Source organism: Pinus tabuliformis, chromosome 2_1, assembly GCF_031772625.1.
Source record: "Pinus tabuliformis cultivar Carrire ecotype Pingquan chromosome 2_1, CPIR1, whole genome shotgun sequence".
NCBI classification, from domain to species: Eukaryota; Viridiplantae; Streptophyta; class Pinopsida; order Pinales; family Pinaceae; genus Pinus; species Pinus tabuliformis.
The window spans coordinates 774,582,802-774,607,978 of NC_142299.1; the positions used below are offsets into that span (position 1 = coordinate 774,582,802).

General features: G+C 36.6%; 1 protein-coding gene across 1 annotated transcript; it reads left to right on the forward strand.

Annotated features, from left to right (window-relative positions):
* Positions 1 to 17,718: 17,718 nt before the first annotated feature.
* On the forward strand, positions 17,719 to 24,494 carry LOC149202870 (DNA polymerase delta catalytic subunit-like). Its single transcript, XM_089401712.1, has 17 exons — positions 17,719 to 17,946; positions 18,068 to 18,193; positions 18,284 to 18,469; positions 20,127 to 20,192; positions 20,285 to 20,341; positions 20,454 to 20,541; positions 21,007 to 21,086; positions 21,265 to 21,378; positions 21,629 to 21,743; positions 21,882 to 22,054; positions 22,545 to 22,616; positions 22,822 to 22,896; positions 23,228 to 23,317; positions 23,452 to 23,612; positions 23,881 to 23,954; positions 24,071 to 24,158; positions 24,352 to 24,494. Exons 1-17 carry the CDS (start codon positions 17,719 to 17,721, stop codon positions 24,437 to 24,439), a joined length of 1,881 nt encoding a protein of 626 aa, XP_089257838.1. The 3' UTR covers positions 24,440 to 24,494.
* Positions 24,495 to 25,177: the final 683 nt, after the last annotated feature.

Genomic DNA, 25,177 nt, shown 5'->3' on the forward strand with positions numbered 1-25,177 from the left:
CAACACTCAGATCCAGTTTATGAGGGATCATGCTTTGATAGGAAAGTTCATAGGCCTTTGGCCAACGGAGAAAGCTTTGCACGGCTGGATCGTAGCCAAATGGAAGCCAAAAGGGCACATAACACTGCAGTTAGGGCCTAAGGGCTTCTTTACTGCCATTTTCAATTGTCTGGAGGACCGAAACAGGGTATTGGATGGAGGACCATATTTCTTCAACGCAACAGGGCTATACCTAAGAGGATGGATCGAGCGCTTTAACCCGGACATCTCCTAAACTCATGTCTGTTAGCAACCCGACTTTGGGAGAAGGTTAGCTTCAGATGTCAAAGAGATGGACGAAATAAGGAGAATTCAGCCAGCACTATTCATTCTTGGGCACCTCACCCTTATAAAAGCAAAATCTTAAACTTATGGAAGCTAATACCAGGTTTCCTCATGTGGACAATCTGGAAAGAGAGAAATAGCCGCATCATCAAAGACCATTCCTCTCCCATAGAAGTTCTATGGATCAATATATGTCAAAACATACGAGAAACCTTGATGCTCCAAACGTGGCTTGATGATGATTTCCCATCCACACCACAGGAACAAAATATATGGCTGAACTGGAACCTTCAGTGGAACCATGAGCAGGTACACCTAAGGAAAATCCCTCCCTCTGGAGATACACCTGACAAATGGACTCCACCCCCACCACACATGGTACTGCTCAACTTTGATGGAGCGTCAAAGGGAAATCTAGGTAAAGCAGGATTTGGGGGAATATTTAGAAATCACAAGGGCAATGTTCTCCAAACATTCATGGGGTCAATAGGTTGGGATACAAACAACTCAGTCGAATTAGAAGGAATTTGGCAAGGACTTCTCCTGGCTCAGAACAATAGATTCTTCCCACTCATAATTGAAGGGGACTCTCAGATCTTAATTAACATGATCAACCAGATCTTACAGGGAACTCCAGCACATAAAGTGGGTAGCAGCACTTAAGCAATAGGATATATGTAAAGGAGCACTTAAGCAATAGGATATATGCAAAGGATGTACATTACAAAAGTACATAAAATCCACATTCCATGATGAGGACAACAAAGCACATGCAGTCCTAGAAAGGATCCACTATGATGTTTATGGACCTTTCTCGACAATCTACACTGTTAGACACAAATATTTTGTCATTTTTATTGATGACTTCTCACGTAAGTGTTGGATATTTTTCATGTGGAAGAAAGATGAGACATTCTCCAAGTTCGTAGAACTCAAGGCACTGGTTGAAAAAGAAGCTACCAAGAAGGTGAAGTCTCAATTGTAGCGGCTGCAACACCCTCGAAAATTTTGGCCTGCACTTAAATTTTGGAGCCTAATATGGATATTGTGATCAATCGTTCCTTAGTCACTTATTTGTAAGTTGATCATGATCTCAATCTCCCCTTTTCGATCTTAAGAGTCATTCATGCTTTTATTTTTACATAGAATCTGTCATCTTTGGGCATGTGGGTTATCGCTTGTCATGCAAAGGGAGGTTTGTTTTGATTCAAGCGGAAATATTTATGAGAATGGGTTGTCCTCACCACATAGACATGTTTCAAACTCATTTCACACAATCTATCATCATCCCAAAGTCTATCATCGGAGCCACACTTGTCGTAAGATGCCACAAACGTTGTTTCATTAAGCGAAGTATGTGTTATATGTTCTAGATGGTTTATGTTGTATCGCTAAGTTTTCAAGTGTGTGATCGTAGTCAAGTTTTATCATTGTTCACATCAGTTCCACTGCTCCCACACTTAGCCAAATTTCGGAGTATCCTTATCAACCTAGCCTCAACCAACTTTCCTGAACTGCGCACTTCACATACGTAACCCTCAAGATTCTCCCTTGCCTATTGGAATTGTGCAACGCACACAAATCCCAACCTCCCTTAGCATTCAAAACTGTGGAGTGGTTTCCTCCAATGTCCTTCCCTCAACCCGAACCCAATGTCTCCAGAAACTGTGCAGTTTTTTCCCTTGACTACCCAGTCTGCCTTGCATCCTGAAATTGCATAGATGTGTCCTCCCACGACCTCATCCAATAGTAGTGCCTTTCATCCAGCTAAAAATTTGTAAATGTTTCCTCCCAGGGCCTCATTCCGCAACGGTCACTTCTCGCTGAAAATACACAATTATGTCTCTCAGGGGCCACGAAGAAAGATGACATGATAGATGACTCTCAAGGAGCTGAGGATAAAAATAAGTAGACCAAGGAACCCAAGGTATGATAGAATATCGGGACCGCATGAAGACTCCATCTGATGCATAACCCTTTGGAGGCTAGGTATGGAAAACAAAGCACATATTTTGAAATACACCTCTTATTGTAGCTTAAAAGTTTGCTTATCGTTGTTGTATCATTCTGTCTTCAATGAAATGCATGGTTGCAAGAACTGAAAGTCATTCCATTGTTTCCTGTACGTGTCTTGCTCCCTTTCACTTGTTTATTACATAGCTTAGAAGATGAAGAGAAATACCACTTGTTTATTTAAGCTACAGAGGTTGTGACCAACATGATCTTACGACTAACCAGGCACGATGCAAGGCATCTTATGTGGGATGAAATATGTTTAATGATATGTATATAGTTAGTACACTCCTTTGCATTAATCCTTGCTTTGTATCTGGCATGTACCCTCACTACTTATCAAATTTGGCTACCTGCTGCTAGTAGTCTCTTAGCTCTTTCCTGACAAAGCAAGGGTAGGAATTTCCTTCAACCTGATTTCTTCAGGGCTCTTCATAGAAAGTATAGAGCTAAGAGAAGGAGATGTGGAATATCACTATCAAACTCTTGAAAATACTTTTCATGTTTGAACCTATTCAAACAATTAAGTTGCCACTCAACAACATTGTCAATATTGGAAGACTCAAGAAAGATCACATCTCTAGATATTATAAACTTCTTATTCACTTCATCAAAAATATACATATAGTAAAGGACAACAAAATTCATATATATATATATATATATATATATATATATATATATATATATATATATATATATATATATATATATATATATATATAAACTTTGTGCAAAGTAAAAAAACATATAACTTAATAATCCTCACATGTCAAAAAGCCTTCTTTCCTTTGCAACTTGCCAAATCTCATAAATTTGTTCCCATTTCACCTCTGTCGTGTTAGGACCTATTAATGATATATGTATCAATGCATCAAGTGTGTTAATTGATAGTCTTATTATCCTTATATCTTTGATCATATTTTTCTTAGAGAACCCTCATTCACATGCGACGGTGCTCATTGGTATGACAAGCATTGCTTGCCATAATTTTAGCATATTTGGATACCTAAAGTGCCAATCTTTGTTTGAGAAAATACTTTCCATGCATCTTCCATTAAGAATCTTTCTCTATTCAAATAAACCACGTCAATAAATTGATATAATTCTCTTTTACAAGTTGTAATATCAAACATTAGTACATTTTCACCTTCATTACATGTTTTATGTTGCAAATGTGAAAAAAGTATTTCAAGCCAATGCTTTACACTATTTTCTCTGACATAAATATCTGACGGGTAATGACAAGGACTAAACAAACTTGTTGGATTAAAAAGATGAAGATCTGGAAATCTTGAATCGAAACTCTCAATCAATGCTTGGACATAATTTCTTGTAAGTTGTATGCAACTCTGAAGGGAGCCCTCAGTGCAAGCTACCATTGGTTGTGACAATTGTTCATCATGGATTGAAATATACAAAAAATCATGTCTATGGGTATTCCCCTCTTTGTCAACATTTTCAAGGAAACCATCTTTGGAGTCTTTCAAAAATTTAGTAAGATGTAAAACACCTTCTACAAAAGAATTTAGTATACAAAAATATCTTTTAAGAGTATTTAGTGCATGGTTAATAGGTATTCCAAGAAATGTGACATCCACATTATCTTCTTGAAATTTTCGTTTAGATTATTCAACTCCTTCAAAACATCAGCAAGCATTTTTAAACAAAATTGAATTAAAAAAATCCTTGCCTTATGATACAAATCCTTGCCTTATGATACAATGAATTCTTTCTTTCTCTCTTCTACACGCTCAAAATAGAGAGCCATAGAATCCCATGGATTTGAAGAACCTGCAAGGATTCTAATTCCATTATCTCTAATAAGGAAATGAGCTTATTATTTCTCTTTGCTAAATTTCCAACCCATGAGTATACCTTGTTTGTTATTGTCTCAACATACAAATACTCAGGTATCTTTTTCAAAGCATATGATGCTACAAGTGCTTCAATATGTGAAATGCAATGAGTGCCAATCAAATTTGCTAAATCATTCTTTAGCAGTGTGACAAATCCATTTTCACATCCAACCATAGATGAAGCACCATCAGTCGAAACCGCTATTAGTTTCTCATTTTCCAACTACCTTGTTTCCTTTAAATTAACGATGGTATCATATATAGTCTTTCCTTTTCCACTAGGAACAATAATCATTTTCATAAATTGTGTGACTGGAGGGCCCAAACCTTTTAAATCTAGATATGTAGAATACACAACAAGGTGTTGTTCCAAACCATTGTCTATACTTTCATCTAACATTATAGAGAAAAAGGGATTTTCTAACACTTTTCTAGTTTGCACCTCTTCAAGATAATTTGATATAGAGTGAATGAATTTAGTAGCTTCTTTTCTATTTATGTGGGAAGAATACTCCACTCGAGAAGGCATATTAGGCGTCTGTAGATGCATTTGAATATGACAAAGATCTTCATAAGTAAAAATTGAAATATCTTTTTTTGCAATAAAATATGCTAACTAAATGGTAGTTCTGACCATTTCCTTATTAGCCTCACTTATAGCCACTATGTGTTCTTTAATGGGATTTTCAAACCTTTCAGTGTCATACAAATTTCTCTGAGTTGATGTTTGATGAATAATGGATTTTGCATGAGTTCTCACAACATCATATTGAATCGTATTAAATCCATCTCCAATACCCCATGGACCTTGAGCCTTGTATTTCTCACAAATTTTACACTTCATATGAGTCTTGTGATATTCAACATTGATACTATACACCCAAGGATGTTTTAGTGTAGCTTAAAATATTTCTTATCATTGTCGAATCATTCTGTCTTCAATGACATGCATGGTTGCAAGAACTGAAAGTCATTCCATGTGTTTCCTCTTCATGTCTTGCTCCCTTTCACTTGTTTATTACATAACTTAGAAGATGAAGAGTATTACTTTTTGGTCATGCACATCCTCACTAACTATCTTGGGAGGTCTGTAATAGTTCCTTGCATGCACGTCCTCACTAAATATGTTTTGGGATGTCTGTACTAGTTCCTTGAAAATTCCTGTTTGTCAAGGCTTAACTACTTATGATCTTAGGTGCTCAGAACAGTGCGACAGTTTATGGCACTCTCCAAATCACCATTCTTGGAAGGATCCAACAAAACGACTTGAGAGGAAGATGAGAAGGGCACACTCTTATTGGAACTAACCTAGAACTAGTGGAATTGGTTGGTCCCAATGGTTTTAGAGTTGTACTGGTCTAATTTGGTGGTTCAGATTGGCTAAGGTTGGTCTTGTATTGAACTGACCTTAAAACACCAAAGTGACTAGTTCTCTACTAAACTGACCGATTCTAAAGAATGTAGTGCAACATAGATTGTAGTTGTGCATATTAATCCAAAGTTCTTATGAACTTTACCATGTTCATAAAATGATTGTTGTTCTCAACCTATCAATTTATCAATTTAACTTTGAGGACCAATAAGATAATTGATGGTCTTATTTGGCCTCTTCCCAAGGTAGACAAACCATATCATTGATATTATTCATACAATATCTTTTTTCCATTCATTTATTTGATTCATATTTCCAAGATTTGAAACTAATGCTAGCATTAGTTTATAAACATTAAATGCTACCTATAACCATGAAAACACTGACCATAACCATGGAAACACTGAAGAGGGCCAGATGGTTGTGTGCATGTTGGTGTGGTGTATAAGGAACAAGACACTTGTTAGTCTTCTTATTCTTCTCCTGAGAAAAATCAGCGACTACCTTCAGATTTAGTTGCAACTTCAGACTTCTTTGCAGGGTGCACAACCTCTCCTCTACTTTAGCTTGACAACCCAACTTCAACCAAGTATGCTGAGAAAATGTCATATTTTGATTCTTGTAACACTTATCCATTAAGTAGAGCACTTACTGGAACAAAATACCATTATGGGGATATTCCATTCTAGTTCAACAAGTTATATGATGTGGAACTGTCCAAATAGAGAAAACAAAAGCTTTTTCACACTTATCAACTCTCCAGTTTTATTAACCCTTCAATCTTGTCTTCATGCAATCAAGCTTTAAAACAAAGCTAGACCTAATCCACTCCCATAAGGCATCATAGCCTATATGGGAATCTCTAAACCCACCCCATTGGAGGTGTCAATCCTGATTTCATGCATCTATTGGACTCAAGACTAGCTCGCATATTGATTAGTCCACTGATATATCGAACTTATCCTCATGCAAGTGAATTGGAATAGACTAGAGCTCATGCAAATGTTGAAATGAAGGTGTCTTGGATGGTGGATTCCATGCACCAATCCTATTTCATGTTGTTGTTTTTGGTACTTGCAGTATCATTTTAATGAAATGAAACACTAACCTTCAAATAATCAAAATAACCATTTTCGATGTCAACCTTGTCAATATTATAACTTCATTTGTACTCTTATCACATGCTTATGTCTTTTCTTCATTGTTGTAATGCAATCAATTTAGTGTTTAGTTACAAGTCATCACCATAACAAAAACCATAGCAACTTTTAACCTTTAAGCCTAATTATTTCCAACACTAGGATAATGTTGTAATTTGCTCTAATATCATCTGTAACAAACCCAACACCTTGAGTGTTATCCAAGCGATGGGGTCAACTTCTTTGGAAACACACAAAGGGAGAGAGAGATATTATCACTTTAAAAGTTAACTTCCTTATGATAATGGCTATGGGTATCACTTGAGATGAACCCAACACCTTGAGTGTTATCGAAGCGATACGATCAACTTATCTCAAAACACACAAAGAGAGAGAGATATTATCACTTTAAAAGTTAACTTCCCTGCAATAATGGCTACAGGTATCACTTGAAGTGTCATTTATGTAGTGATGTAGGGTATAGTGTCACATAGACCAAGTGATGTAGGATAGGGTTGAAAGGCTAGGTTAACTCAAGGGTTGGGCGCCGAGACTAGTGGATTGGTTCCTGGGGGTCTTGTAGCACCTGAGGGAGGTCTATAAAGAGTTGGTTAGTCGGTTCCACTTCCTTAACTGCACTTAGGGAGTTTAATCATATCATAGTAACTCTTCATCACATGTTTACCCCGGTGGACCGATTATCTCGGGTAAATGTGGGAGGAGGGCGTTACATAATATAAATCCTTTATTCAAGTAGAAGCTTGTGTATTTATTTGTCTTATATTTGCATGCTTATAATTTCCTCTAACTAATAAGAACTTATCTCCACTTCGTCATGTAAGAAAATTGTGTCCTGATTTGTGCAATGACCCACTCAATCATGCTAGACATTGGGTCATGACTTGTCTTACGGATGCTTGTTTACAAAGGGAGACCCCTCTCGACTCCTTTAATGCAATTTCTACTCACAAGTCTATGAAATATATTGGATGACTATCAAATTATCACAATAGATTAACTTGATTGTGTGGATATTTGTCTTCCACACTATGTTATTTGTCTTTACTGGACATATTATTTATATGCAAGATGGATATTTTATTTCCCCATGGTATGTTGGTTTCTCTTGGATGTACTTTCAATGGTAGTTTTGGTGCCATTGACAAAAAGTGTGGTCCTTGGTGCTCCTCCAATTGACCAATGTACTTCACTGGTTCCTTCTTTCAGACTTCAGCCAAAAGACCCAATTACCAGGTTGTCGAACGATGTTGGTATTGGTACTATATTGTTCGCTAAAATAACCTTTATTGCTACTATATCGTCGCAATTTTTTTACTCTTGGCTAATTCAATTTCTTTATTTCCTCTTGCCCCAACTTAGATACATATGTGTCACATTTTCTTGTGAGATTTCAGTTATGAGATGAAGTAATAAACATACATATTTGTGAACACTAGGAAATCTATTGCATCCTCACTTATTCAGAGTGTGACAACACAACTCTCCTCTTCGATCTTTACCCCGACTGTCCCATGGGAATAATCCTCTTTGCGAAGTTGTTTAATGGGCAATGCAGACGTGTCTGTCTTCCTCGGGATCCTCTCACTCATCGACGGCGAGGAACCATGCCCTTCCATCGAATGGCTGGAGGCGCTCCTGGCGGGTTATCAATCTCCTAGGCAAGGAATGAGGGTTCATTTGTTGCCCCTTGACGTCGGAGCTCGGTTTGGGGTTCCTGTTCTGGATGTGGGTTACTCGGGTCGAAGCTTGGAGGCCTACCGCTGTCTGCAAATACTGAGGAAGTCAGGTGCTGCCTCAACCTTGGATTTTGGTCTACTTTGCTCGCTTTCAGGTGGATAAACTTTACCCTGTCTATTTTCTGGCACTTCTTCTTTGAAGTTCGTTTTCCTTTCTTGCTATGGAATTGGCCGCATAACTTCGGTAAATGGTTCACGCAGGTTTTGGAAGCGGTGAGACCGGAAAGCGCTATCGATTGTATAGGTGGGGCAGCATTCCAGTCGCATATGGAGCGAGCAGTCTCTCCGGGTATGTTGTCCCCTGTACAGACTGAGCTGTGGAGAGATATTCGGGTTTGCTTGTTAACAGTGCTTTTGCCTTGCCCTGCCTTTTAAGAGGGTTTCTTCAGTTTTGGACCTGGAGGGTTTCGTTTTTATTTATTTTTTTCCTCTTCCTGGTTAGCTTCTCCAAGCTTGCTCACTACCGGTGGGGGTTACCTTTAATTTTTGTAATACAGTTGTAAAAGAACATCAATTAGTTCCGTTTTACCTCTTGGGTTCTCTTGGCTCGCTCATTTATATGGGCAGGCTCCTCGAACTACTAGATCCACCATCGTGTCCTTCCTTTTTATTGCCAAGAATTTCTATATCAACAAAATACTCTTCATTCATATATTCATTAGCATCATCATTCAAATGAGGTATATATGGAATATCTTTAACATTATAAGTCTTTGATGTTTTAAAATATACATAAAAAAAATTTAGTTGATTGACCCTTCCTTTTTGGAGGCATTTCTATTTAAATAATTTACCTACATGCAAAACAATTACAATAAATCACAATAATCAAATAAAGAGTGAAGGATTGATAGTCATTACATAAGTAAAGATGTCAAGATAATAAGGTGTAATTACTAAAGAATAGCACATTCCACCTTGAAGTGTTTATGAATGTGGAATGAATTTTTTTTATCTATTTGTAATAGTAGAATTTTATTAGTCACTCAAATTACATTTTGGTAATTTATGATGATAAAATCCCTTCAATAAATATGATATTTATTATGGTTCATTAGATTTCTTTGTTTTGATGAATGCTCCTTAAAAAATTACTAGACACTACCTATAGTACAATGATTACTTACTATAAAATAGATACACTACCTATAGTACAACAATTAGTAGATCAATAATAAGTCAATTCAAAAAAGCAACTTCAAACGGAACCTTAACCTATGTAAAATAACATAACATTTTAAAATTCTTATGGAATTTAACATTCTTAAACCTATAAGAAATCAAATTAAGTTAAATATATGTTTGTTATTAATAAATTTAACATAAAAGATTTAAATTAAAATATATTAAGTATTAAGAGCCCTGGGTTATGCATGGTTCGACTGCCAAGGAGCCTCCAGTTGGTACCCTGGTTGTCGTATGCCTAGGGTTATGCATGGTTCGACTGCCTGCAAGGAGCCTCCAGTTGGAATCATTCCGTGGGAATATGGATCGGTTCTATGGTGCAGATGCCTCTTCCAAATGCAACGGTCGTGGTGTTAGATCCTGGTACATTGTGTGTCTTGAGGTGATCTCCCAGGGTTGTCGAGCCGGGAGGGTTAGTCTGTCGAGTCCTCAAATGGTTCACTTCTGTCTTTCTCTGTTATGGTTCTCTACCCGCTGCTTTACCTCGCCACAGTTTGCCTTTGATCAAGTTGCCCACTTCTGGTTGCCTTCGAAATTGGTTCTTTTCAGTGGTACAACACGATGTGCGCTGAGACACAGTCTCTGTTTTCAGAAAGGGTTTCCAGCTTGGATAGTCTCTTCAGGTAAGCGCATATTCGTTTTAGGTGTTAAACTTAAATAGTTTCTGAGTTTTATAGCTTTTCTCTTGTTTTGTCATCACATACTCATCTTGTTTTCTACTTGAATGTGCAGCCCTGGTTGGCTATGGTGTGGGTCTTCGGAGTCATGCCGAATTGCGGTTGGGTCTACCAGTTTCTTGGCGCCCACTACCAGGTATGTGTTTGTTTGTCGAACTAGGCTAGGGATATTAGTTAACATCCTTCATCTGTGAACTGGACGGAATACTATCCCTGTAATGTATTTTTAAAAGGTTTCTCTGGCCTAAGGCTGAGGGTTTTGTTATAATAACTCAGAGGGACTGGGCCGAACTCAGAGGAATAATTCCTCGTTTTCAGACTTTTGGTTTTGGTTATGAAATTGCAGTCTTGTTGCCAAGAATGCGCTTGTGTTAAGTTATTGATCTATTAAAGCCACGAGACTAGGGTTTCTGTGATGGGCATTAAGGGCACGAGGCCCAACGGCCGCAGAGTACATACTCATTTATTCGTTCGTGGGTGGCGGGAGATAGATATTAAGACCCTCATTCTTATGAAAAGTGGGAGACATACGCGGGAAATAGCAGGAAACAGCGGGCTAGGCCATCTTAAAATGGAAACAAGACCGCTGAAACCACCGAAACTTGTTTGGTGTAGAGGCCGAAAATCTTTTTGGCGCTAAATTGTTTTAGTTTTTATATGTTGGGGCTTTCACTGTTATTTTGCAAAGGAACTCGAAGCTGAGCTAGAAGTTTCAAGGAAGACAGCAAAGGGTTTATTTTCCATAGGTATTTTCCGTTCAATTTGATGTATTTCCCTTGCAAAGATGTTGGCCTTAAGAAGTATTCTCTGCCACGAATTTAAAGAGTTTTTAGCTGCACTATCTCTAACTTCAAATAAAAAGCAGGATCTGTGATAATCTGATTTCTTCATATTGAAGAAATGTTTTGCAAAAGTTGTCTTTCCTACGCCACCTAACCCCACTATCCCCAATATCTGAGATTTCCCCCTTTGTTGTTGCTGCAACAGGACTGTCTCTTCAAAATCTTGAAGCTTAAAATTCAAGCCTGTTGGATAGTCGGCCACGGGAAACTCTGGCTTTTTCACTATTTCCGACAGACATTTAACCCTTTCGTCCTGAATTTGAGTGTAAATTTAGGGCAATAATGTTTATTAGGGCATAATGTTGTTTCTCTTTGTAAATTTATTAAATAACCTGGTGTTATATGGAATCTCGTTACATATAACATAGTTTTGAGCACTCATTGTTAGGTTGGACATGGAAGCCTGGTTCGATATGCTGAAAACCATCTACGAGGTTGAGATGACACTGAGTACATTGACTTTTAATCATTTAATGATGGCCCATTTTACGCTCAATAGGTATAAAGAGATCATGAGGATTTTCAGGTAAATGTTAGAGAAATTCCACGGCTTTGATCCACCTAATAAGTATGAGGAGGTCATGAAACGTTTCAGGGAAATGTTAGAAAAATGTCACGAGGCTGATCCTCCTACATATGCTACTACAGACCAGCAGCACCCCCAGAATCCCGTGTGTCCTCTCGAAAGGTTTCGATGGAGTTGGTTGTTTTTGGATGTGTTTTGTTCATCTTACCTTATTGTTGAGTCAACAAGTTCTTTCTCGTGTTTCCAGTAGTACTCGATTTATTTCCATGGAAAAAACTTATAATTTGCTACAGTTGAATCGTGGATTACGAGACAAATTTGTGATAATCCAATTTACTATCTCAATCTAAATTTTTGGTGGCTTTTCTGCATTATTATTGGCCCCTCGAAGGGTATTGAGGTTTCGTTTTGTTTATCAATGGGAACCTTGTATTCTGGGGACCTTTATACTTACATAACTACTCATTCTCAATCTGTTGTGGGTTTTTCTGTAGTTTGCTCATAAACCCATTTTAAAAATTTAGGTTGCACCAATTTTGTGGCCTCTCGGTCTTCCATGAGTTCAACACAAAATGGGCAGAATTGAAGTTGGTAGTACATGGAAGGTCTATTCCCATCTTTATTGTCGTCTCTCAGGATGGTTATGTATAGATGGAAAAAATGGTTTATGAAGTTTTCTGGACAATGGAAAGGAGGAGAGCTTCAAAGATGCAACAATCTGCACGCAGTGGTTTCTGAGAAAAGAATTGTTTTAAATGATGCCATATTTCCCTCTTTCAAACCTCTTCCCACACTTCTCATGCAAGATATGCTTGTAAGTTCCTTTATATGTTCAAACTAAACAACATAGCATTTTATATTTAAGTATTGTAACCATGATTTGGGTTTTCAATTTTATGTCATCAGCCCCTCTCTAGGCACTTGGGTTTTCTTTGAAGTACATTTCTATAAATTAACATATACATTAGCCAAATCTATTTAAATTTAGGTTGGATATTTAGAGTTACAATAATGCATACATCGACCATTTGTGTGAACTCAAGATAGATATTCATCCTCGAGTTTCCTATGTCTAGGTGCATTCTAGATCTTGATTTACATGAGATTGTGTTGGTTTCCTTATTTAATGTGCCATGAAAGAGATGATGGCTCATCTCATTTCCATGAATGTTGTAGAAGGAACCTAGGCTCTTTTGGTGCAAACATCATACTGGTTAGATGTATCTGAGTTTACAAATTTTCTAACATGGATCTGAAATTTCACTTGGGAATTGGAAAAATGTAAATTTATTTCAACCTGAAGATAGTGTTAATCCCCAAATACAAGGAAGGAATTGGACTGTCTTTTTTATTCTTAGGACTATTGGATTTTGTCTCTTGAAATTGATTTCTGAAACTAGTTCTGATCTCAAAACTTTTTATTAAATTGCTTGGAATATTATGGAGGATATTTATAAAAACATTTGAGTACAATCGGAGCTAAATTTATTAGTGACATTCATACTGGAAGATTACCAACACTAATTCTACTACAAGTTTCCCTATCTCATTTTTCTAACATATGGGTTCACAATATTCTCCATACTTTTACCCATGTTATCATCTAGTTTTTTCTTAAAACATTTGGCCTCAAAGTACCTATTTCTCTATCTATCACTGGGTAGTGAATTTAGGTCATCTAGTCTAGATTTGGGGGACATATATTTCAATAGTATGGAAATATTGATTGAGTTAGGTGCTTGTCTTTTCATTGTATCTATTTTCAATGTTTAGAACTTAGTGACATCAACATTATCATTTTGGTACTAGTTGTTTTGTATGTAATAGTCTTGATATATACTCTTTTCCATTCCTAGTAGAGTAGTGCAAAGGTTTCAGCATGTTTACACCAAATATATTTGTCAATTTTAAAAGGTATGGGGCCACATGAAAAACAGGGTTAAAATCTCATCTTTTTTCAATGTTTTGCAAAAGTTGTCTTTCCTACGCCACCTAACCCCACTATCCCCAATATCTGAGATTTCCCCCTTTGCTGTTGCTGCAATAGGACTGTCTCTTCAAAATCTTGAAGCTTAAAATTCAAGCCTGTTGGATAGTCGGCCACGGGCAACTCTGGCTTTTTCACTATTTCCGACAGACATTTAACCACCTTATCTAGCAGCTCCTTGCTAGTTATTCAGAAGAAAATAAATATAACAGTGAGAAACAAACGTCTATGTCTATTTATCAAACATAAAATACTATCACTGATAGTGAAGGTTGAGTTTTCACCCAGTATTGCACGCCTCCAGCTCGAAACCACTAATGTCTGCAACACGAAAAAGTGAATTTCTCCAATCTTCAATAGTCTTGGAGTCAAATCGTGGCTTCTCTTCATTAGTTTGAGTCACTTGATATCCACCATTCTAGGAGATGCACTGGGATGATCTTTTGCTTGGATATGTGATCATGTGTTTGGCACTAGACTCTAATTCGTTAGCATGAAATAGGTTCGAGAGGGGTGTTATGGAAATATGATTGATTCTCCTCTGAACATCTCAAATCTGCATAAATCTGCGCATAGGTATAATACCAAGCCATGATATTTGTAGCTTGGGTCTTTGAGAAGTATGAGGCATGAAATTGGCATTATTTGGTTTAATCCCACACCAACATTTACTCATGAATTGATGAAACCAGAGCTCATGGGCATTCACTGCATTGTCATTCATTTGAATTCACTTATTCCATGTGTGGTTAACTATATTGGAGGGTTAAACATAATTCTGAGTTTTTATACCCTCTCTGCCACCAGTGCTCTACATTATTTTATGTCTTTTCATTTTCCAAGCATATTTCAGGGTTCTTTATTGCATATTGGTGCTCTTCTAAGGCAACACACCATATCGCTTCATCTACCATAATAATTCTTTGGACTCCGATTAGTAGTTTCCATGCATGCTTAATATGCTTCATATGCATTGCTTTTCAAATGTTGATTTCACAGATTGTTTGTGGCAACGAATCACCCCTAAGGTTTTTATGTGGCAGCAAATCATCTTGAGGTATGGTCTGGGGTTTTGAGGCAAGCAAGGTCTGGTTTGGAGTTGATTGTGGCTGCAATGAGATAGTGAAGTAATGTTTATAGGCAGCAAGGAGATATTCTACAGAGATTACTTTGCATTATGCGACAACAATTTAAGACAGTGCATTACCCTTTGTAATATAATCCAGAGAACTCCTCAATGAAATTAGTATTACATGCATAGAAGTTTAAACCAACATATTTTAGAATAATTTTATGGTTTTACACGTTGTCATATATTTCAACATTTATTTATGTAATGATCCTAACGAGTGTCCACAAACTTTTCTTCGTAGATTTCTATTACATTATTCTATACAAAATGGCAGACCAGGTATTTATGTTGCTTATGTTGCTTTTGGTATTTGTATTATTTATGTTGTTGATTTAGTTAGAGGTTGGATTTGTTTTTAGAAATTAACTTTAAAATGATACTTCAAAAGTTTGTTTGTGACTAGTTAAATGCTTGTCAGAACACTCTGATAAGCTTGCCTCAAAGTGTTGGACAGATCTTCAATGCTCACTCAACACATATTTGGTGTTACCGATTCTATTTTCTTATCGGTTTTTTGATCAAGGTTTTCTTATTTTTATGTTATTATGTGTTTTTTTAAGAATGTACCCATGGGTGTTACTGATGCTACCATGGGGGTTCAATGATATTCACTACTTTCATGGAAATGTTAACAAATGCACGAGGGCAAGACACCGCTATGATGATGCATGAGGTAAGCTTGAATATTGTCTTTTATATTTTCAATTATCTTATATTCCTTATTATATTATGCTAATTTATGTTTGTGGAATGCAGGCAATTGCTAAAGTCATTCCAACCCCTATAACACCTTATAAAACATCTAAGGTAATGATAGTGGTAAAACTTGTTCAATATTTTTGTGCATTTAGTTAACTTATTTCACTATATATATTTATTAATATTTGTGTTTTTACTAAGCGTGCATTTTGTTGGCATGCAGGATTCATTTATGCCCCTCAATACAACCAATGTTGGCATGCAGGGATCGTTAATGCCCCCATATACATCTAATGTTATGCAAGATGTAAGATTCAACCATTTATTTATGTGAGTTTGATTATGTTATTTGTTGAGAAATCTAGGGCATATATTTAATAAAGTTTTTGCACAACGACTCCATGATTTATGAGGTGTTACGAAGAGCTACATCATGCCTTCAAATGGATCACCCCATCTGTTTTTTTCTTCTTGTACATACAATACTATTTTAACAAGTAACCCAAGCAATATGTTATTCCAAAACATGATGTCAAGTTACTTTTTTAGGGTTTTTATGTAATCAAGAGGCCTTTTTAGGGTTTCTTAAATTCAAACATTAGATCATACTCTTTTCCCTTTATGTCATTCTAGAGTTTATCCCATGCCCTAGAAATCAAATCATAGGGAACAAATACCTTAAGATTAAGGTTTCTAAATACTAGGGTATTTCTTAAAATATAAACCCATAAATTCAACCCTACTACATCTTATGATGGACCCTTTAAAAGAAAATTATTATACATACCTCATGGACACCTATCTGTACTGATTAGTATTTTGGTTGCCATGATTATTTGCAACTTTACACTACATTTCATTGATCATTTTCCACCTTCATGACCTTCTTTTAATGAGTCTTCCGAGATATTGTCATTCTATAATGGGACTTGCTTCTTCATGTGTTCATGAAACCCATGCCTCAGTCATAACAAAAATAATCTTCTTTTTCCTTTTTTTACATAAATTACATAGAATTGTGATTAGATATGTCATTATGAAGACCGAACCTAGTTACATATTTCAACATTATTCATCTGTTATTCCATCTTATTATTTATATTTGTGCCTTGCAGGATGTTTCTAGGGTGACTCCAACAAGTATACAATCTGTTGGTATAGAGGGTCATGTTATGCCATCTACACCTAGACCAGAACCCCATAACATGCCCTTTACACAATCTGTTGGTATAGAGGGTCATGTTATGCCATCTACACCTAGACCAGAACCCCATAACATGCCCTTTACACAATCTGTTGGTATAGAGGGTCATGTTATGCCATCTACACCTAGACCAGAACCCCATAACATGCCCTTTACACAATCTGTTGGTATAGAGGGTCATGTTATGCCATCTACACCTAGACCAGAACCCCATAACATGCCCTTTACACAATCTGTTGGTATAGAGGGTCATGTTATGCCATCTACACCTAGACCAGAACCCCATAACATTCCCTCTACATCAAATGTGGGTCTAGTCAGCATTCTCCCACCAGGACCAGAACAAGTTTCTTTGAGGAGTCTTATAGACTCACAAACAAGAATGTTAAGGCTCCTACCAGATATTCCTGCAAATGTTCAAATCAGACAAGAAATAATTGAACAAATTCAGTTATGGGAAATGTCATTGTTGGAGAGTGTAGCTCCTGCAACAGATCAACAGGTAAAATTATTTTATTTTTTTTATAATTTCATTTGTTATGTTTAGGATCATTATTTTAGATATGAAAAATAGTTTCATATTTTGGTTGGGTTCTTAATAGTTCCACAATTTCATTGTAAATGCAGGAAGTAAGTGACACAGTGCCTAATGTATCTATAAGGGAACCTTCCTCAATCCCCAAGACTACAACAATATCATCGGTGACCACAAAAGGAATGCAAGAAGTTACAATCTTGCTCACTTCAGAAGGAAATGTCTTGAAGGATGAAAAAGGGCTGAAATTTTATCACTTTATTTTTCGTCGTGCAGAAGAATTATTTGGAAATACCATCCAAATGGATTGGAGGAAACAAGCCAATGCCAAAAAGGAGGAACTATTTAAAGATGTAGTAATAGCATTTGGTAATCCTGGATTTGATAAGGAACTTATTTTACAGATTGCAAGTAAATACATGCACTCAAAGAGGTCCAATTTAAGGACAAAGTTGACAAAAAACTTGATGTATCCACGTCCAGCTTGGATCAGAGACCAAGTGACGTGGGATGAACTTATGAAAGATGCCAAGTTTAAGAGGAAAGTCCTCAGAAATCCAAACTATACGCCATCTGCACAAGGAGGAGCTAAGAGACGCCTACGAGATACAAGAAAAGCAACCCAAGCTAGGGTGTCAAAAATTGGATCTCACAAATTAGGCTCTGGTGGATATAATAGTATTCGTGGTGGTATGGTAAGTGATATTTCCATCTATTATATTTTCTATTTTAGGCAAAGTAACCATGGTCACGTTGAGTTAATTGTATCTTATTAGTTATTTTACCTTATAGATATGATTATCTTTGTTAATGTAGGTTCACCAGTTTCAAAAGGAAGCTTCAGAGGAAGACCTAAAATATGTTGTATTACATGGTTCCCAAGGTCTTCGCCAACACATGATAAATCGAGGGGAAAAAATAATTACTGGTTATGGATCCGAGGTTAGTTGTTTATAATATTATATGAATAATGCAATAAATCAATTGGAGGTTTTAATGTTATTATAACAAGTTAAAGTGTGTTGTGTATAGGAATCAGGTGAAACATCTGGGAGTGAGCATGGGGAGGAGATACAAGCACATGATGATTTGCTTGTTGCACAAAATCATCCAATAGTCATTCCTGAACCTTGGCAGATTGTTGAATTTCAGCGAATGGGAGACAGAAATAATGAGGAGGGTGTTCAATGTGATGAGCATTCCACACCCACAATTAATGTAGCGCCTCCCAAAAAGAGGACAAAAAGGATTGATATGTGTTAAATTTTAATAACTTGAACGTGCATCGCTCTAGCTTCTAAGGAGCGCACTAGGTTGTGAGGGTCCAAACATAAACTAATTATGTGTGCAACAAAACAAATTTTGAAGATACTTTGTTTTTTTGATGAGTACTTACATATTAAGGGCATCACTAAGACTGTTTCAGGTCCTAACTTGTATTATTTGTTTGATTATGATCAATTTGATATGCTTATATTTGTGTTGTATGTAGATGACCTGGTCCTAAAAGTTAGTTAAAAAAATTCTAGTTAGTTAAAAAAATTCTATCCCATGGTGCAAGAAGAAACTGGCAAGTGAAGTTGACATGAAGGATATACACCTCATGTGTTATTTCTTGGTCTTGGAGGTTTGGCTGAGTTGAGGTGAGGTGGTCCTCGAATAGGGGTAAGTAAGCAATTGAGATTCTGAAGAAGTTTCGGATAATGGACAATAAACCATAGGCTACTTTTATGATACATATTTTGAATTTATCAGTAGATTAAGATTCAAATTTGGTTGATTCGTCAGCGTACAAAAAGTATATAGGTTCCCTAACATATTTGGTAGAATTTAGCAGTCAAATTGTTGTGTGCATGAGATCCCTTGTCTCACAAACAAGGGGGGCTCAGACACCAATTTATTGTCCAGCTTGGCTGCTAATATATGGTTGAGCTGAGGTTGCTGCAAATATGCTCCATGGTCTGAGGTATGCGAGGTACTTAAAGGGCACACTGGCACAGTGCTTTGAGCTGCTGCATGCTTTAGTGGATTTTGACAGGGCCAGAGATGCAGGTGGCAGGAAGAGTGATTCATGGTTTTGTTTCAGCTTGGGTTCAAATATAATATCTTTGTTAGGATGGGATACCCATGTGTGCAAGTTGAAGAAGTCCCTTTCTGGGCTAAAGTAGCCTCTTGTGCTTGGTACTCATGGATTTATGAGTACTTACAGATTATGGGCATCACTAAGACCGTTGCAGGTCCTAAATTTTATTATTTGTTTGATTATGATAAATTTGATATGCTTATATTTGTGTTGTATGTAGATTACCTGGTCCTAACAGTTAGTTTAAAAAACTCTATCCCATGGTGCAATAAGAAACTGGCAAGTGAAGTTGACATGTATTATTTCTTGGTCTTGGAGGTTTGGCTGAGTTGAGGTGAGCTGGTCCTCGAACACGGGTAAGTAAGCAATTGAGATTCTGAAGAAGTTTTGGATAATGGACAATAAACCCTAGGCTACTTTTATGATACATATTTTGAAGTTTTCAGTAGATTCAGATTCAGATTTGGTTGATTCGTCAATGTACAAAAAGTAGATAGGTTCCCTAACATGTATGGTAGACTTTAGCAGTCAAATTGCTATGTGGATGAGATCCCAATACACTGTCCTAGTCATCCCAGCTGTATAATGCACAGTTGTACCGTTGTAACACTAACATAGGCACCAGAAGCTATGCTACTAGAAAGGATTAAAAGTAAAGTAGGATGCTAAGACCTTAATGTCTTTGCATGTCAAACACTATGCTGATACTTATTTCATTATTTACTTTTTAACCATCATATGCTGACCATTTTCGATGATGCTAAATTGAATGCTCTTTTTCCTGTTTCCTAGGGCATATTACCAGAGATCCTAGAAGAGTTACTGGCTGCCAGGAAAAGAGCCAAGGCAGACCTAAAGGTGGTGAAGTAAGTGCTTCCTATGTTCATGTTACATGCTTGTATTTTTTCCACTTAGCATCTCAGTTTTTAACTTCCTGTAATCTTGTTTAGGAGGCTAAAGATCCTTTTGAAAAGGCTGTCTTGGATGGCCGACAATTGGCTTTGAAGGTAATTACAGCTTTGTCAAGTCTGTATTAATTATGGCTTGGACATGGAATAAAAGTAAAACTAGGTATGCTGGTGAAACGCATAAAATAGTTTTGACTGTGTGCACTTGCAGATAAGTGCGAATTCAGTTTATGGGTTTACTGGTGCCACTGTTGGGAAATTTCCCTATTTGGAGATTTCGTCGAGTGTGACGAGCTATGGTAATTTCACAGTTCTTCCATGGAAAAAAAACATTAAATCCATGGACACCTTGATTCTCCCCTTGTTTTTCCTAGTTGTAATGTTATGGGTGCTTCTTTTACTTACAAGATAGAGATGCTTGCAGTCCTCTCTTATTCTATATATGCATGTATCAGCCATTCACATTGATTATTTTTGGGCATCAATTATATCCATGTAATTCTTTTCTTCCTCCTGGCATAATGTTAAGGGTATGAACTGTAATTGACAATCTTGTACAAATAAGATCGAGTTCTTGAATTGCATTAATTAGTCATGTGTACTTGTACAACTAAGATGATATGCTTAGGCCCTCTTATTATATTTTGATTACAAGTCCAGTTTGATCTTTTGACACATTCTCTATTCCATCAGACAATATCGATTTTACGTATTGTTTTAAAATTTCATATCATTAATCATCTCATTTTTTTTCCACCTGTCAGGCCGTCAAATGATAGAGCATACAAAGAAGCTAGTTGAAGAAAGGTTCACAATAGTTGGTGGTTACCAGTACAATGCTGAGGTAGGCTATTATTTAGCAACTAAAGGCATTTGTAACCTTTGAACTGGATCAGTAATGACAGGAAGTACACTTGTTGTATTGGTGATAATCCAAGTTCTTGAAATCATAATGGGTGATCTGATCCTAACCAAGATTTCTGCTGTAAATCTTGATATTATATTTTTATATTTGAATCTAGGTTGTATATGGAGATATAGATTCAGTTATGATACAGTTTGGTGTACCAAATATAGAAGAGGCCATGACGCTAGGGAGGGAAGCCTCAGATTATATTAGTGGTACATTTACAAAGGTACAGTGTCAAGAATTTTAAATATCCGTGAAGCCTCTAGAGTTGTTAATGATGTTTTTGTAGGGATGAATGTTTTAATATCACCTTTCTTTTTAAAACTAATCTTCTTTTGACATTCCACTTCCATGAGATCTTTGTAAATATGCACAGGACGAGATGATCAGTTATGCTTTTCTGTGGCTTATCTGCATCTGTTTGGTGCATCTTTGGCATCTAATCAGTGTGTTATTTAACATATGCTTTTATGCAGCCTATTAAACTAGAATTTGAAAAAATATACTACCCATTCTTGTTGACCAGCAAGAAAAGATATGCTGGGTTGTTGTGGACAAAGCCAGATGCTTATGACAAAATGGATACTAAAGGTGACAAACCTGATCTTTTTGTTTCAAAGACAGGCCTTAGTGTTTGTGAAGGCTCAAAATGCTCTTAGAAAAATAATTTATTTGATACCTTCTTAATTATTAAATATTCCTAATCTTTTAAATATTCCATATCAACAGGCATTGAAACAGTGCAAAGGGACAATTGCCTGCTGGTGAAGAACTTGGTTACAGAGTGCCTTCACAAAATACTCATTGATCGTGACATACCTGGTGCAGTGCAGTATGTCAAGAACACTATTTCTGACTTGTTAATGAACAGAATGGATTTGTCACTTTTGGTGATAACTAAGGTGAGAACAATGAATCCTTCTGCATGTTTATGACCAAATTTGTTTGACCATTTGTTACTTTTGAAATGGATAAAATATGATAGGGGGAAGAGGAGATTTACATTGCGAGCAAGTCACTTATTACATATTCCTGGTTTCAAGTGTTAGAAGTATATACTATATACCTAGTTGGGGCAGGCCATGGAAGTTTCGTTTTTAAGTCTGTCATGTTTCTTCTCCCTACATTCTGTACTTGGAAGGGATTCAGTCAATATTTACTGCTAGCAATGGGAGGAAGAAGTGTCAAGGGAGGCTCTTATACAATTGAAGAGAATCAAAACATGACAATATATAATATATCTGCATTTTTAATCTCATGCTGAGAAAAATTGATTACTGTTTAGCTGCGGCAGAAACAGATGTTTGCAGGTCATATCCTTTATCAAGGCTATCAGCATATTCTTAAGGGCATTGTTGTTTGCCTGTGCTAACAATCTCTTTGTTGAGTCAGGGTCTGACAAAGACTGGAGAAGACAATGCAGTCAAGGCAGCACACGTGGAACTAGCTGAGCGCATGCAGAAGGTAAATACTGGAAATAACTTCTCAGAACAAGTATAATGAATGGTGCAATGCCTTCTGGTTCCATTTCAATCCTATCTCTCTATTTTTATTACTGCAGTGCATCTAAAGACTCTTGTAATATTTTTCTTTTTATTGACAATGAGTCCATTGTTGGATTTTTTAAATTGATGTCGTGTTTTAAAGCCAAGTTGCCCCTGGTTTACAGAGGGATGCTGCAACTGCTCCAACTGTGGGTGATCGTGTTCCATATGTCATCATAAAGGCTGCAAAAGGTGCCAAGGTAATAATTAACCCCTTCTGTGCTCAGCATAAGTCTCGATATTGCACTAAAAAATGGTTATTTTAATTATTTTGTTGTGTTTTAAAGCCAAGTTGCCCCTGGTTTACAGAGGGATGCTGCAACTGCTCCAACTGTGGGTGATCGTGTTCCATATGTCATCATAAAGGCTGCAAAAGGTGCCAAGGTAATAATTAACCCCTTTTGTGCTTAGCATAAGTCTCGATATTGCACTAAAAAATGATTATTTTAATTATTTTGTTATGTTTTATTTGGAGGCATAATTTACAGAGGGATTATGGATATAATGACTAATGTGTTTACTTGGGCTCAGGCATATGAGAAATCTGAGGATCCAATTTACGTACTAGAGAATAACATCCCTATTGATCCACAATATTATCTGGAGAATCAACTGAGCAAGGTGAAAGACCAAAGCATCATCACTTGCTGTTTATGCTCTTTTTGAAAATTTCACCTGTGTTTCAAATATATCTTGATAGATAGTAATTCTTTCCAGCTAAGTGTTTTTGATTAGTGCCTGTTTTTGCTCTGTAGCTATTGTTGAGAATATTTGAGCCCATTTTGAAGAATGCAAGCAAGGAGCTTCTTCATGGTAGTCACACACGAGCAGTTTCCATATCAACTCCTTCAAATAGTGGAATTATGAAATTTGTCAAGAAACAACTCAGTTGTATTGGTTGTAAAACACCTATCAGGTATTTAGTTAATACAAGTAGAGGGTTTCCTGCATGTGGTTTCCTTGCTTATAGTAGTGCACAATTGAGAGTAACTATTATTTCAGTTTGGCACTTTAGAAAGCTACTAGGGTTCATCTTTTTGATGTGGAAAAATCTATGAGGTTGCATGATCCCATGCCTGCTCTCCTTGTAAGAAACTGTCTAGCTTTCTTATAATAAGAATGTCTGGTTAGGTTGCTTCATACTGAAATTCATGATGTTACCTGATTTCATGTTGCCATTGCAGCAAAGAAGATCAGACACTTTGTTCACATTGCAAAGGAAGAGAAGCAGAATTGTATCAGAAAACAGTTGCAAATGGTAAGCTGGTATTCTAATACCATTACTCTTTATTTGGAGAATTTAAAGTAGGCCTTGTGTCTATTGTTCTCACCTAGATTTTCTATCATATGACACTAATATTTGATCAATGTCAGTGAGGGAATTAGAAATGCTCTTTGGTAAACTATGGACACAATGTCAGCGGTGCCAAGGCTCTCTGCACCAAGATGTTCTTTGCACAAGGTTTTTGAATGCTATATTTCAAGTATTACATAGTATTACATTTTCATAACATGATTTAAATTTACATTATGGATGTATTTTGTAACATTTGTGTGATCATGTATTTGTTTTTAATTAATAGGATGTTTTTTTTTTTTATTTTTACAATTACTATCTCTTTTATACTTACATTGATGTCCTATCCTTATTGCAGTCGTGACTGCCCAATATTTTATCGTAGGAAGAAAGCTCAGAAAGACCTAACTGAAGCAGAGGTGCAACTAGAGCGCTGGCAGTTTTGAGGATGCTGCCTGTGTAGCTTGTAATTTTTTGTATTATCGAATATTTTGCGCTGGCAGTTTTGAGGATGCTGCCTGTGTAGCTTGTAATTTTTGTATTATCGAATATTTTTGTTTTCCTGAATTTTCTCTGGTGTATGTTTCTCTGATTTAATGGACCAGGGAATTTATTTGGTCCGTGAATCAGGATGAGCATGGTTTATTTATTGTACAGTAATTGTCAAGTCCTTGTTATTTAATGTTAACCAGTTCGATATATCTTTTCTCCTTGCAAATGAGATGGAGAACAATGGTTCCAACTAGGACATATGGAGTAGGTGTGAATATAAAGCTCAATCATTACGGATCTATTAGCTAAACCATAGTTAGTGCTATACTTAAGCTTATTGAATAGGGATAGATAGCGATAGGTTGGGTCTGTTGTTATAAGTACTCTTATCTGCTTATGAACATGGTAATACATGTGTTGTAATTACCGTAATACTTGGATTCAGGTTAGGCTTATTGATAGGTCATAACACCCTGTATTAGTGGCATATGAGTAATATGTGGCTATCTTATTACGATTCAAACATATTAGTCTCCTGGTTAGTATGATTCCCATTAGATAGAATGACTAGTATTACTATAGATGCCAAGTCTTCTCGGTTCCAGATCATAGATTGACGAGTGACCATGGGGAACATAGACGGCGTATAGGCTGGTTACCTCAAATGGCAGTTATGATACATACTTCCCAAG

Coding starts and splice junctions, on each gene's coding strand:
- LOC149202870 (XM_089401712.1), top strand. CDS start 17,719: ATGTATCCACGTCCAGCTTGGATCAGAGACCAAGTGACGTGGGATGAA. Junction 20,193..20,284: donor GAGCCAAGGCAGACCTAAAG/GTGGTGAAGTAA, acceptor AATCTTGTTTAG/GAGGCTAAAGATCCTTTTGA. Junction 20,342..20,453: donor GCCGACAATTGGCTTTGAAG/GTAATTACAGCT, acceptor GTGCACTTGCAG/ATAAGTGCGAATTCAGTTTA.